Here is a 14,534-nt window from a genome sequence, read left to right on the forward strand (position 1 = left end):
AAAATCAAGCAGTTGCGATGTCTCTTAAGGTAGTACTTATGCATGAGGGTTTTTCCCCCTATGGGAGGGTGATAATGATAAATGTGATTGAATAAGTGCATTGAAAACTTGAAGCCACACAACTTTTGTTCCAACCCAGTGGATAGGGAAATTTGGCTCATGTGTGGAAGTTGCAATTTTTGCTTGAAAGGGGGGGGGGTGAGATATAACTTATCCCTCAGAAACCTCATCTCACACGTACCTTGGTAGTGCTCCCCTCACTGTAGCATAAAGAAGATCCCAAGCTGTCACGGAAAACCCAGAAAAAGGAACTACAGAAAGGCAGAATAGTAAACCTCTTTAATATAGAATTTATTGTGTCGCACATTTCAGTGAAACGAGCCAAAGCAAGCCGAAACGGGGTCCAGATTTGCATCCCGTTTTCAATTCACCTATTTTCCATCAATGGCTTGGCCCTCTAACGATACCGTATGTATAACTCAATCACTTTGTACAATATTCATAGATCCAAGGTTCATAAAGATTTGACCCAATAAAGGTATCCCCTGTGCAAGCACCGGGTCATGTCTGACCCTTGGGGTGACGCCCTCTAGCGTTTTCATGGCAGACTCAATACGGGGTGGTTTGCCAGTGCCTTCCCCAGTCATTACCGTTTACCCCCCAGCAAGCTGGGTACTCATTTTACCGACCTCGGAAGGATGGAAGGCTGAGTCAACCTTGAGCCGGCTGCTGGGATCGAACTCCCAGCCTCATGGGCAAAGCTTTCAGACGGCTGCCTTACCACTCTGCGCCACAAGAGGCTCTTGACCCAATAACAAAATTTAAAAATATATAAAAGGAATTAATAAACTCTTACCCATTCAGGAAGTCCTTCTGGGACCATCAAGAGACCTCAAGGTTTACGAAACCTTTGTTGAGAATGCCTGGACTAGAGGGCAATCCAGATGTAAAGGACCAGCTCTTCCCTATATGTATGGGCCTGGCCTGGCATAGGCACCAATGAAGCCTGGAAAGTTTATAGTCGGTGAGGAGAAACTCCAGAGCAATGATTCCTGGTGGCTCTAATTTGGGCCAGGGCTCTGTGTTTCATAAAAGACTGGCAAGATGATGGCGCTGTCTTGTGTCAGTGGGGATTTGCCCCATTGCTGTGCGAACACTGCTCCAACTTGTCCCTCCTGTGCATAATCGGTCAAGGTCTCACTCTAGCCCTGGTAACTGCCTCTGCAGGTCCTCTCGCCTGTTTACTGCTCAACAGACATCGACTAAATTCCCATTGTCTCCTAATGACAACAAAAGCTATCTTGACTTTCTTATCGCTGGACAAGAGTAGAAAGCCTTAGCACATCCATTAGTATATTTGTGCAGTGCCTCAAGTGCTGCGCTCTCTCTCTTTCTCACACACACATACAGAGAGAGAGAGAGCATTTTGTCCTATGCAGGGCCAGGGGGGAGATCTGCACTTTCCATCTTCGGGGAAGCACAACAACTTTGTGAAAGGAGTGTTGGAATTGACATTTGGGAGGAGTTGTCCCACCTACTCCAGCGCTGCCACACTGAGCAAACTACCAATCTCTCCCCCCCCCCCGCCCCCTTACAAAACCCAAGCAGACTCCTAAAACATCAGCCTGGGGACGCCACGTCACATTGCCCAATCCAGTGAAAGCAAAACCCTGCCTTGGGGATGAGGATGGGGACGGGGACGTGAAAGGCTTGTCCGTCTTCATAGGCTTGCAGGGCAAAGAGGCACGCCGCAAGTTTCCCCATGGCCGGAGCTGTTCTTTCGCCCTTGGGACGGGAGATCGCTTTCGTTTTCCTAAGGCGAAGAAGAAAACGAAACCGAAACTTAAGAGAGAGAGAGTAAGAGGGAGGGAGAGAGAAGGGTTGTTGGGGGAACCTGAATGGAAAGCATCAGCTGAGTGGGTCGCAATCCCCTGTTTGGGGTGGGAGAGCAAGGACAATGCTGCCCCGGACGTCTTTTTGGGAAGCCTCATTTACCTTTTGCGGGACTATGAAGGTGCCGCGTTTAAAGGGGCGTGCTGCTGGGAGGGAGAGTCGGAGATGAGTTTCCAGATTCTGGGGCCGCCCCCGCCCCCTCGCTCACCTGGGATTAGTACCTTCCCCCCCCCCCACTGAACTATAGAAAGAACAGCGATTAAAACCACATTGTCATATATCAACCCCCCCCCCCTTCCTGTATGCACATAGGTGAGTTATCTCGTTAAGGTCCTGCATAATCTGATTTTTGAGTATAGGAACTGGAGGGGCAAAACCCCCAGTTCCCTGCCCCACCTTGAAGCAGCAAAAGTTTCTCTGGTTTCAGTGTTAAAAGGGATAACATGGCAATCTTGTGTCAAAGGCAGACTCAGTCCCTGCCTCCAGGGATCCTGGGTAGAGTACCCAATTGTTAGAACAGCCTTCTCTCTTTCAAGTAAAAGGAACCATCATTTTCTTAGTAGAGTCCCAGATGTATGTGTAATAAGATGCTGACACAACACTTTCTAGGCTGAAATATTTTTATCTTTTCAGCCCTGGCTGCTGCCCTAGTTCCTATCTAAAGTATCTTCTGAGTATCCTTGGAGTCCAGTACCTTTCCCCGTATAATTCAATGCATTAAAAGTGGAGACGGATTTCCTAAAACATGACAGTTGGGAAATAGTGCATCATTGCAGAACATGATCAAAACATTGTGATGCTAAAGCAATTGCTGATTTTTAAAAAAATCATTTTGGGGGAAGGCACTAAAATATGCATCTTTCCATCCATACAGCCTACAGAAATGTGTTTTGGTGGAGCTCTTTCCCCAAAGAAAGACCATCTCTGTGTAAAACTCATCATACTTATTTGCATTTCACTATTATAGGACAGTGTCCCTTGTGTAGAATATCCACTACTTCCCCGTATCTTTCTGACAGCCAAAATATGGCATTATTTTGCACGACAGGAAGCCTGTTCACCTCTTGTGTTTTGCCACGAAGTTGAGAAGATTTGCAGTCATATCAAAAGTGGCATGTCATCTCCACCCCAATAGTTCTGCTGCACCTGCTGCCTGATGTATAAGGCTTATTTTAAGAAGTCATTGCGAATGCTGTAATTATCTCCAATCATTGTCATCAGTTGTCCTTTTGGACTCAGGAGGACATGAATTTCCCGACTGTTAGTCCATGTATATTTAAAAGAACAGTATCATGCATTGCTAAGTGGCCGGGCAAGATTGCAGTCATTAGGTTTGTAGTAATTTCCCCCTTCTGATTTTACAGGCCAGGGTTTAAATCCTTTTCTCACAAGAGCAGGGCTGGCCATTCATAACACAGAATGGGAGGGGAATCTAAGTCATGATAGCAAGATTTGCCTTCCAGATGGCAGTAGGAGTTCCCTCGCAGATGCTGTTTTTGTTGCTGCTGATCCAAACTCAATACAAGGGATTTGCATTTGTGTCCAGGACGAGTGAGACCCTCCAGGTCCTGCATGAGTACTGCCAGTCCGGTGACGTTATTATTGGTGGGATTGGTTCTCAACTCTTTCTCATCTTTGAACCTTTCAGCTTTGTTAAGCATCCAAAGGCAAACCTTATTAATGAAGCTCTGTAAGGAAATACGTTTAGTTCTGTAGCACATGATAGGAAAGGTCATACTTATTCTAGGTAGAATTATGCCAACAATACCATCGGTTTAGTATTTTTGATAAGAAAAGGTTGCAACGAGGAGCTTCTGTATATTAATTTTTGAGTTCCAACCCAGCTTTGCATAACATTTTTATTATCTAGTACTGGGTAATTAAGGAAAATTGAGTCCAATAGCACCTTTAAGACCAGCAAAGGTTTATTGAAGGCATGAGCTCACGCCTGGAATAAATCTTTGGTCTTAAGGGTGCTATCGGACTCAATTTTTGTGGTGCTACTTCAGACCAGCATGGCTACCCACTTGAATCTAGGGAAATTAAGGAGACATTACAGCACAAGAACTGGTTGAATCTTACAAAATAGTGGGGTTGTCAAAGCAAAGCAAATTTATTTACAGTCATTTAGACCATTACAGCAGTTAGCATCACAGTTCTAAGAAATATGAAAATCTCAGTTCAGTAATATATAATGTATGTGTACAGTATTGGAGACTAATTAAAAACATATATTTTTTTAAAAATGTACATAGACGTTGTTCTTTTTACAATCCTTTGGAAAGATTTCAAATTTGATCCGATTCGAAAAGCAACCAGACAGTCTAAAATCTGCATACAATGAAAGTACTTATTTAACCTTTAATGTGCTGTGTAACTTAATAGTGGCAGCACAAAAAAAATGCAATATAAACAGTTGTATGGCTTCTTAATTTAGCAGCTTTTTAATCTTTCCCTTTATGGCATGCCTGAATATCTATCTAGCTTAGGTTGTAATAGTTTGCCTCAAATTGTGTTACAAAAGGAGCAATAAAGCTTTGCTTTAAATCTCCCTGTTTTGAATATATGTAACTTCCATTGGTAATGATACATGTAAATTGGCATGATGTCAATGGTATCTTTCCACAAATTTCAATTCTCTCTTAATAGCAAAGATTAGCAGGGTTCAAGATGTACAAATATTTCTTATGTCTCTCATTACAGGGCAACACCAAAGAATTACCAGCATGTTCTAGCCTTGGTATTTGCTGTGAAGGAGGTTAATGGCAACCCGAAGATTTTACCAAATGTCAGCTTGGGGTTCCATATATATGACAGCTACTTCAATGCCAAAATGACTTATCAGAATGCTATGAATCTTCTCTTCTCCTTGAAAAGGATTGTCCCCAACTACAGGTGTGACATCCAAAATCATCTGATGTCCGTCATTGGGGGATTGGATTCTGAAACCTCCCACCACATAGCCAATATCTTAGGCATCTATAAGATCCCTCAGGTAGGTAGGTTACGGATATGGAAGTGAATGTTTCAGAATTCTATCACTATTAGTGTTTATTTAAGTTTTATTTGGGGACATATCAAACAGACAACCGTTCAAGTTCAACAAGGCATGTATCCTGCCTGACATTTTGAAGGCAAGATTCCTCAGGTGAAATTGAGCCCAAGAAACATATAACTATAAGATGTCTTTCATAATATTCTGACTTTAAATTCTGATACATTTTCAAAGACAAAAGAACTTAATCGGACAGTGGGATGTTTAGGGGGTGGGGTTTTTGCACACCTTTGACATCCCCAACCTGCCGACCTATTCATTCAGATTGCAATGTAGACTCATTCATCTACTTCCTGAACAAACAAAGGGCCATGATCTATTTGGTCTCAACCAGCCTATTGCATGGCTTGACTGCACTTTTTCATTTGACAAAATAAATCCTAATCATAGAACTTAATTTCATATGGGATGTGTACTCAACTGAAAATTGGAAGAAATTATTTAACCTGAGAAAATATTACAATACATTTCTTGTATAAAATATTATAATACACTTACTGATTATGCATCAACTTATGGAAAACTCAGCCAAGATCATCAATAATAATATTTGTAAAAAAAAATTATATGAAGGATATAAACTTCAAATGTTTGGATGTGACAAAGATAAAGAAATGGGAAACTGTCCTAAAATTAAGATATTTTATTCAGCTGCTACATCAAGTGCCGAGTCAATTCCTTTTTTAAAAAATCCCTTAACAATGGAAGTGATGGGAATGACTTATTTATATGATGATGCATATTCTTCCATGTATGTTTGTAGGCTGCATGTGCATTCCTATAACTGTTTACAATGATCACTTAAACCAGAACTGATCTAACTACAAATACTTCTGATTTTAAGGTGTTGGACAAACACTAACATCACTGGTCAGTTGTCAGTATATTTCCCCTCCCCTCTTAGGTCACCTATTGCTTCTTTGCTCCAGTGATAAATGACAGAACCCAGTTCCCTTCCATCTATCAGATGGTACCCAATGAAGATGCACAATACACTGGGATTGTCCACCTCCTTCAACATTTCCGATGGACTTGGGTTGGGATCATTGCATTGGATGACGATAAAGGAGACAGATTTGTACAGATCATGACACTGTTGCTTTCCCAGAATGCCATCTGTTCTGCCTTCATTGATAGGTTACCAGTCTTGACTGCCACTGAAAATATAATAGATATTTTCTACTTGTCAAGATCCAGAGAGTATTTGACCATTTTTCTCATTCATACCAAAGTCAAAGTTTTGGTCATCAATGCAGACACTTCTACCATGCTAATTGTGCACTGGTTTCTGCTTATTGCACAAATGGAAGATATGACCGAGACAATCATGGGTAAGGTATGGATTATGACAGCCCAGTGGGATCTCTCATTGCAGACAATTCATAGGCTTTTGGATATTGAAATCTTCCATGGTGCTTTATCCTTTACATTTAATTCCAAAGAAATAGATGGGTTCCAAAATTTCCTCCATACTCTCAATTCTTATTGGCCAAAAGAAGATGGCTTTGTTAGAGTCTTCTGGGAACAGGCGTTCAACTGTTTCCTCTCCGATGCCAAATTGCATGAAGAAAAACCAACCATATGCACAGGGGAGGAGAAAGTGGAGAACCTCCCTGGTTTATTTTGGGAAATGACCATGACTGCCCCAAGCTACAGTATCTACAATGCTGTCCATGCTCTAGCAAGAGCTTTACACAACATGGATGCAACCAGACGGAATCAAGGGACTATGGTGAAGGGCAGCTACAGCCTGGAATACTCAAATATGGAACCTTGGCAGGTACTATGTTGTATTTATGCCTATTCTAAAAATCATTAAAAGTTGATGCCTCACAGTGCACCCACAATACCAGATAAAGCTTTGCCTCAATTCAGAGGTTTTTTCATCTTATAAATTTCAGGTAATAATGCTTTGGTAGGTTAGATTCAGCCAGCTTTCTCACTCAACTTCACCCAACTCCTTTCTTATTAATAGGTGGATGGACAGAAGGGATTGTGCTGGTGCCCTTTCTTGCATGCCCAGGGAAATGCCGATCACCGTTTAGGAGTCGGGAGATGAATTTCTTCCATGCCAGACTGGCCAGGGATTCTGGAGTCTTTGGGGGGGGGAGGGACATCATCTGGGCATGAAATTGGGGTGGGCAGACAGGTAGTTGTGAATTCCCTGCATTCTGCAGGGGGTAGGACTAGGTGACCCTGGAGGTCGCTTCTAACTTTGATTTTATGATTCAATCCAGTATTGCTTTTGTCCATGCAGGTCACATGATCTTAGAATAGATATTAGAATGTTTACTTGTTTCACAGTTGCAATATTTTTTTCATTGAAGAATTCAAATTGTAGTTGATATTGTTGGGAATTCAGGGAATTCTGATTTGTAACTATAGTATAGGAAAAATACAATATTTGACTTACTGTCAAGGTTATTACATTGATTTAAGTATATTTATCAAGTGGATATCCAATCTTGTTGGATATTCAAATCTAAGCAGAGTCAGTACTCAGAGGGGAAGCTAGCAAGGAATACTTCAAAGAAAGGCAATGTCAAACCATCTTTGCTTCATACATGCCTTGAAAACCCTTAGCTGGGATCACTCAGATTTGCACTTTACACGCACATACAGGTTGTTGAGAGCCAGCTTGGTGCAGTGGTTAGGAGTGGCAGCTTCTAACCTGGTGAGCTGGGTTGGATTCTCCGCTCTATGACATGCAGCCAGTTAGATGACCTTGCGGGGAGAGGAAGGGGAGGTGATTGTTTGAGACTCCTTTTGCTAGTGAAAAGTCAGGCATAAAAACCAACTTTTCTTCTTGTTTTATGTTTTCTCCCATTTCTCAACAAGGTATCATTGCTGCAGCTTTGGCAAAATGAAATGTAGTCACATGTAAACAACCAGTGAAATAATTAAAAAGGCAAGTGAGTCATTAGTCCAAGATTCTTTAATCAGTATAGCCTCCACACTGGTCCCATCCAACCCATTTCATTTATTTATTCAAACATGCATACTTCGCCTTTCCTCTTGGTTCTAGGTGGTCTACAAACATAGTAAGAAGGGAGACTGGGCAAGATTGAGTGAAGAAGCTGGCTGGATCCACTCCTCTCTCTAACTTTCCTTCTCTAACCTGAACCTTACCCTTTCTGTCTAGCTTCACCCTTTCCTCAGGAGTGTCTCATTTAACAACAGTGCTGGGGACCCCATTCGTTTTAACGAGAAAGGTGAACTCGAAAGTGGATATGATATTATCAACTGGGTTACTTTCCCAAATCAAACCTTTCTAAACATAAAAGTAGGAAGGATGGACCCCCAAGCACCATCAGGCATGGAGTTCACCATTAATGAGAAGAAGATTGTATGGCACAAGAAGTTTAATCAGGTGGGATCTGGTTGCAGATATATAATAAAACCTAACTGGGAAAGTGATTGATTAATCCTCCCACGAGATGTGTAAAATTCTGGATGGCTATCTCTCAAGGGTTTCACCATTTGTCATCAGTTCCTCACTTCTCCTGTTTTAGGGCACAGGCAAATGGTATCTCAGAGCTTTTTCTAGTGATATCAGTGCCCAGCTGTTCCTTAATATTCCCGCTATGAATTAGGATTGTTATTTCACTTGTGATCGCACAAGCTGGTACGGAGGACCTTAGAACAGGGGTAGTCAACCTGTGGTCCTCCAGATGTTCATGGACTACAATTCCCATGAGCCCCTGCCAGCAAATGCTGGCAGGGGCTCATGGGAATTGTAGTCCATGAACATCTGGAGGACCACAGGTTGACTACCATTCCTTAGAAGACAAAGAGACCAGATCCTCCCATGGACCAAGAAGTGAACATTCCTGAATAGGAGTAGTGTTTTGAGGGATGAGTAATGGCTTTAAAATGTGATTTGATTGTGTATGTTTTAATTTCTTGACTGCCTTGGTGGCCTTTTGGAGGGGAGAAAGACAGAATGTAAATTTTGAAAAATAAAAATAAATAAATAACAATGGACAATGTGCCACAGACTAGCCAGGATGTGCACCTTCCCCTCCAGTTGCTCCTGCTGCCTCTCTGGCACCATTTCTGATTTTAATATTTATCGGGAGCAAAGATTTCAGAATCATGGGGGGAACGCTTTAGTGAAACTGGATATTACTGATCTGATAGCAGAAATACTAGATTATTTACTGTCTGTTCAAACTTACAAATTACTTTGTCTTTATAAGAACAGGTGGTGCCTCTTGCTGTGTGCAATGAGAATTGCCATCCAGGTTACAGTAGAAAGAAGAAGGAAGGGAAGCCATTTTGTTGCTATGATTGTAGTCCATGTCCAGAAGGGGAGATTTCAGATCAGAAGGGTAGGTGACTAGAAGAATAATTCTTATATAATTTGCCTGAGTTGGACCGTTTATGCACTGGAGGTTTCATGCTTTACTACAGGCCGGAGTTTTAGTCATGGCAGGTTGCCCCACCTCTTCCTGCACCCACATGGGGGAGCATTTGGCCCGGTGTACCTCATCCGCCCCCGATTTGTACTCCTGCATGAGAACTGGGGCAGTGAAGTTCCCAGTGCATGAATGGTCTTGGTTTCACTGCTTTAAGGTATCACACAAATGATGGGGGAACTATTATTTCAGGGAACATGCACAGAAGTCTACCTTTTGATGTTTGACTACTATTCTTTCATGGCACTCAAATGCGTCTGTTTGATACCATCGATACCAGCAGTGCAATTTGAGGAAAAGGAAGAGAAAGCATGTATGTTAAACCATGCCAGACTAACATTCCATTGGTTAGAGTCAAAAGTTACACTGAAACCAAGAGAATACTTTAAAGGCATTTGTTGCAACTGTTTTAATATGCTTTATCAGAATGGCTCCTGTGGTCCCAGCACTGGTATAGTGTACTGGTTGGAGCGTTTGATTAGGAGATGGGAGATCCAAGTTCAAATCCCTGCTTGGCCATGAAAATTACAGTGTGACCTTGGGTCAGTTGCTATCTTTCAGCACAATTCAGGGAAAGAAACTAAATCTACTAATAACATCTTCTGATGTAGTAGAAATAATATGAAAGATAAAGGGGAGGGGGGAAGAGAACAATTTCTCCAACATATTTTCTTTCCCTATTATATTACATTCCTGCTTACTGGTGCTTTCATTAACATATTAAAATACAATATTAAATGTATATTAATATTAGAGTGGGTTGGATCCCTACGTTTTTTCTACTCCGTATCATCAGACCTCCCTTTTTATTATAGCAACCATAAGGCAAGGAGTGATCCCCAGCATTGATTTTTCTTTGGACGTCACATGACCTGTCTTTTTTCACTAGCTGTAAGCCTTGTAAAGAGCAACAGGTTTGATTCAATCTTTTTCATCTACAGTCTTTATAATACAGAAATTAGAAACAAAGGTAATATACAGGCAGCAGAGATGGATCTGTTGATTCTAATGGACAAAACACAATATTTATGAAAGGAAATTACACTATGGCTAACATGTTGAATGGGAATCCTTAATTTTTCAGATGCAAATAACTGCTTCAAATGCCCAGAAAACCAGTATCCAAGCGAGGACCAAGATCAATGCCTCCCTAAGGTTCTAAACTTCCTGTCCTATAATGAACCTTTGGGGATTGCTTTATCCCTCTTGGCTCTTTGTGGTTTTCTGATGACAGCAGTGGTGTTTAAAATCTTCAGTCAACACAGGAACACCCCCATTGTCAAAGCCAACAATCGGTATCTCACCTACTGCTTGCTCAGCTCCCTTCTGCTCTGCTTCTCCTGCTCACTGCTGTTTATCGGCCAGCCTCGGCCAGTGACCTGCCTTCTACGACAAATAGCTTTTGGTATCATTTTTTCAGTGGCGCTTTCATCCATTTTGGCCAAAACTCTCACTGTTGTTCTGGCTTTCATGGCCACTAAGCCTGGCAGACAGAGAAAGAAATGGGTGGGGAAAAGGCTTGCAAACATTGTTATTCTTTCCTGTTCCATGATTCAAACAGGAATCTGTACTTTGTGGATCTGTACTGCTCCCCCATTCGCAAGTATGGACATGTATACTCTAGCCAAAGAAATTGTGGTTCAATGTGACGAAGGGTCAGTCACAATGTTTTACTGTGTCTTGGGATATTTGGGATTAATGGCTAGTGTCACTTTGATGGTTGCTTTTTTTTCTAGGAAATTGCCAGACAGTTTCAATGAAGCCAAGTTCATCACTTTCAGCATGTTGGTGTTTTGCAGTGTTTGGTTGTCCTTTGTTCCAACTTACTTGAGCACAAAGGGAAAAATTATGGTGGCTGTGGAGATCTTCTCCATTTTAGCATCCACTGCTGGTTTACTGGTTTGTATTTTTTCCCCAAAGTGTTATATTATTATTCTGAGGCCTGAATTAAACAGCAAGGTCCATCTATGTATAAGAAAACTGTAGAAACCTATGGGTTGGATCCAAACCGGTGGGGGAAAAAAAAAGTAACAAGGGTCCTCTTTAATCATTAAGAAGACTCATAAAGACACATGTGATAGGGTTGTAGAAAAAAAGGATAATTGGGTAAGTGAGTGAAAAAGCTGGCTGGATCTAACCCTAAATATTTGTATTTTCTGTATTTGTATCCTTCCATCACCTATGAAAATTTAGGGTGGGAAACCCTACAAACTGTTAAAGGTGTTATGTTCTTTCTTCACATCATGGGCCAACTGGTGGCAAGGAAAGTTTCAGAACGGACAGTTGTGCAGACTTTTTTTGTGAATTTTCCTGTTGTGCATAATCAACCCTGGTCTCCATTGCTAGTATGATCTGCATCCTTCCACCAAAATGTTATTTAATTATCCTGAGGCCTATGTTCAACAACAAGTCAGATAACAAATCAATGGGAATAGAAGTGTTGGAAACTAGGGCAACAGTCTATTTACCACCAATACTGAACTCATAAACAAGACAGGTGAAAGTGGTGCCAGTATGCCATGCCTCCTTTCTTCAGCCTCCCTCACAACAGACAGAAAATACACAGTAGCTTTATACAGATTTATTTTTTTTCTTGGTATCCAGGGATATGTTATTTGGCTGCAACTTTTCTCCCCAAAACTATATTCACATTCTCGTCTTCGAGCTGTATTTCACAGTCCTATTAATCACCTTTTCACCTAAGAACATAAGACAAGCTCTGCTGGATCAGACCAATGGTCCTTCTAATCTGGCATCCTGTTTCACACCTGTTCATGAGTAAGAGTGAGTGAACATACATATTGCATGTAAGTGCATCCATCTGTTTTTCAGAAAGTGCCAACACATGCTCACATTGCACGTGATGCCAGAAACAAATATCTGGATAAATGTGAGACTTGTATCACATGGAATATGAGAATTAGTACACATCTTTTAAAAATCATTTTTTAAAAACTCAAGAGTATACTGCACACTGATTATACATGTGTCCACTGTAATGTACAAATAGGGTTACAAAGGCTAACCAGTTGCCGTGGAGGACCAAATTGGGTATATTGGCTACGGCCTTCCCTGATATTGGAACCCAGCCCTGGTATTAAGTGATTTACCTGGCCTGTTCGGTGCCTGGGGCAGGTGGGTGGGTAGGCTTGGTGATTTGGGGGTGGGGTCTTGTTGACACAAGATGGGAGAAAAGATAGTGGGGATCAGTGATGCAAGGCTGAGGGACATGCCCAGGCAGACTCTTCACCTAGTGGAGAGCATGCCTATCTACCTTGGCTGGCATGCCAAGTCCCTGCTTTGAGCTGCCACCTTCCTGCCTAGCTGACCCACCCGAGCTGAGCCTTGCATCCACCACTCCTCACCCAGCAGCTCCCTCCCCCCAGGGCTCTCCCTTTGCCAAGTTCACCTGGCACTTCTCCAGCCTTGGACTTGAAGGGGCCCCCCACCTGGCTCCCATGGTCCCTCTGCCATGCCTCTCTCCCTGCCTTCCTCCATGGCCAGGAGGAGACAAAAGACCTTGGTCAGCAGAGATAGGGTCATGCCTTGGCTTTCCTCCAGCGTCCCGACAGTTGGAGAGCCGTCGCAAGTGGGTGGGCAGGGGAGAGGCTCAGATGGCTCCCATCAAGTGGCACCCAGGGCATCCTAGAAACACCATTGCTGGTATTCAAAGATTTAGTCTCTATGACTATGGGGGTTCCATTTAGTCACCATGGCTGGTCATCATTGATGGACCAATCATCCATATAGATAAAGTTAATTAATATGCCAATGGTGGTTCCTGTTTTCTGCAACAATTGTGTCTCTTTTTGGAAAAAAAATACTGACTTATTCTGATAATACTCATCATTCTGAAAATGAGGTTAGCCGGGATTTTTTCTTTAAATTGTTAACCCAGCAGCTTACCACATGAGCCGTCACAGGTTATTTGCTGCCGCCCCTTTCCTACTGCCAGACACTATTGCAGCTGAAAAGCTGATCAGTGAAGTCAGGTCATACATTCAGCTGCTAGTTATAAGGTACAGACATTTGTTAACTAACTAACTAACTATCACCCAGCTAATGGTGACTGTGGAAGAGATGGTCGTTTTGGCTTGTGTCCATTAGCATCAAGCCACAATAGCTTCTTGGTGGCCTCAAGAGAGTATAGTACTTGAAGTAGCCACTTGGCCAGTGAACTGGTCCTAATTAGGTTGATTGTGGAAGGGTCAAGTCCAAATCCTAAAACAGCCATGAAGCTGAGTGAATGACGTTTACTCTTCTTCCCTTCTTCCTTGGCAACAGTGGTAGCATAGAGGGTAGAGCAGGCTTTTTCAACCTTTTGATGATGGAGGAGACCCTGGAATATTTATTTCAGGCTTCAAGGAGCCCCGGAAGTGATGTCAGCTGACCATGCCTCCCTGCCACACCTCCTGGAAGTGACAAGTCAGTCATCAGAAGTGACATCACCACCCATGTTAACAGGCAGACTTGAGGAAGACTGAGGTACAGGAGGGACAGGAAGTGGTTTAAGCCAGAAATATGTATGCACACTCTACCCCCTCCCAGGTGCCAAAACCATGAGATAGTTCACTCATACTCAGGAGAAGAGCAATGGGGAGCAATGGAAGTGGCCAGCCCCATAGCATGTGGGTGCATCCATTAAGGCAGGAGGGGAAAGGCTGTGGACCTTCTAGGGAGCACTCGTGGACCACTGCTAGTCCATGAACACCTGGTTGGGAATCCCTGGCAAAGAGTCTTGGTAGATCTGGGACACACTATGTTCTCAAGTGGAATTATCATGGCTACTACATTGCATATAGCCATATCATTTTGCGCTTAGATCAGTGTTTTAGGGTGGGATCTGAGCAGTTTTTGTGCTGGTGAAAAGGGAAGCCAGAATCCACTTTGACAATAAAAAGGTTATGCTGGGGATCATGGGGCCTGCATGGGCCAAAGCCATGTGGGATGGAGGCACATCTAATGAGGAAACATGGATGCAACAGAGATGCTTGGAAGCTGTATAGTAAACTTCTTAAACCCTAATGCTCAAGTCCCTGAAGTTGCCCTAGAGAATCCCAAGTGAATATCCTAGCTTTAATGAGCTTGAGCTAAGAAAGGGACCTGTTACTATACATAAGTAAAATTATATTTGAATCTGCTTTAAATTCAGACTGTCAGTCAGCTAT

General features: G+C 42.4%; 1 protein-coding gene across 1 annotated transcript; it reads left to right on the forward strand.

The window, feature by feature from the left end:
- Positions 1 to 3,332: 3,332 nt before the first annotated feature.
- On the forward strand, positions 3,333 to 11,352 carry LOC143825222 (vomeronasal type-2 receptor 26-like). Its single transcript, XM_077313247.1, has 6 exons — positions 3,333 to 3,583; positions 4,597 to 4,888; positions 5,853 to 6,728; positions 8,091 to 8,318; positions 9,153 to 9,279; positions 10,451 to 11,352. The coding sequence occupies exons 1-6, from the start codon at positions 3,333 to 3,335 to the stop codon at positions 11,350 to 11,352; spliced, it is 2,676 nt and encodes an 891-aa protein (XP_077169362.1).
- Positions 11,353 to 14,534: the final 3,182 nt, after the last annotated feature.

The sequence above is a fragment of the Paroedura picta genome, chromosome 16 (assembly GCF_049243985.1).
Source record: "Paroedura picta isolate Pp20150507F chromosome 16, Ppicta_v3.0, whole genome shotgun sequence".
In the NCBI taxonomy this organism is placed as follows: Eukaryota; Metazoa; Chordata; class Lepidosauria; order Squamata; family Gekkonidae; genus Paroedura; species Paroedura picta.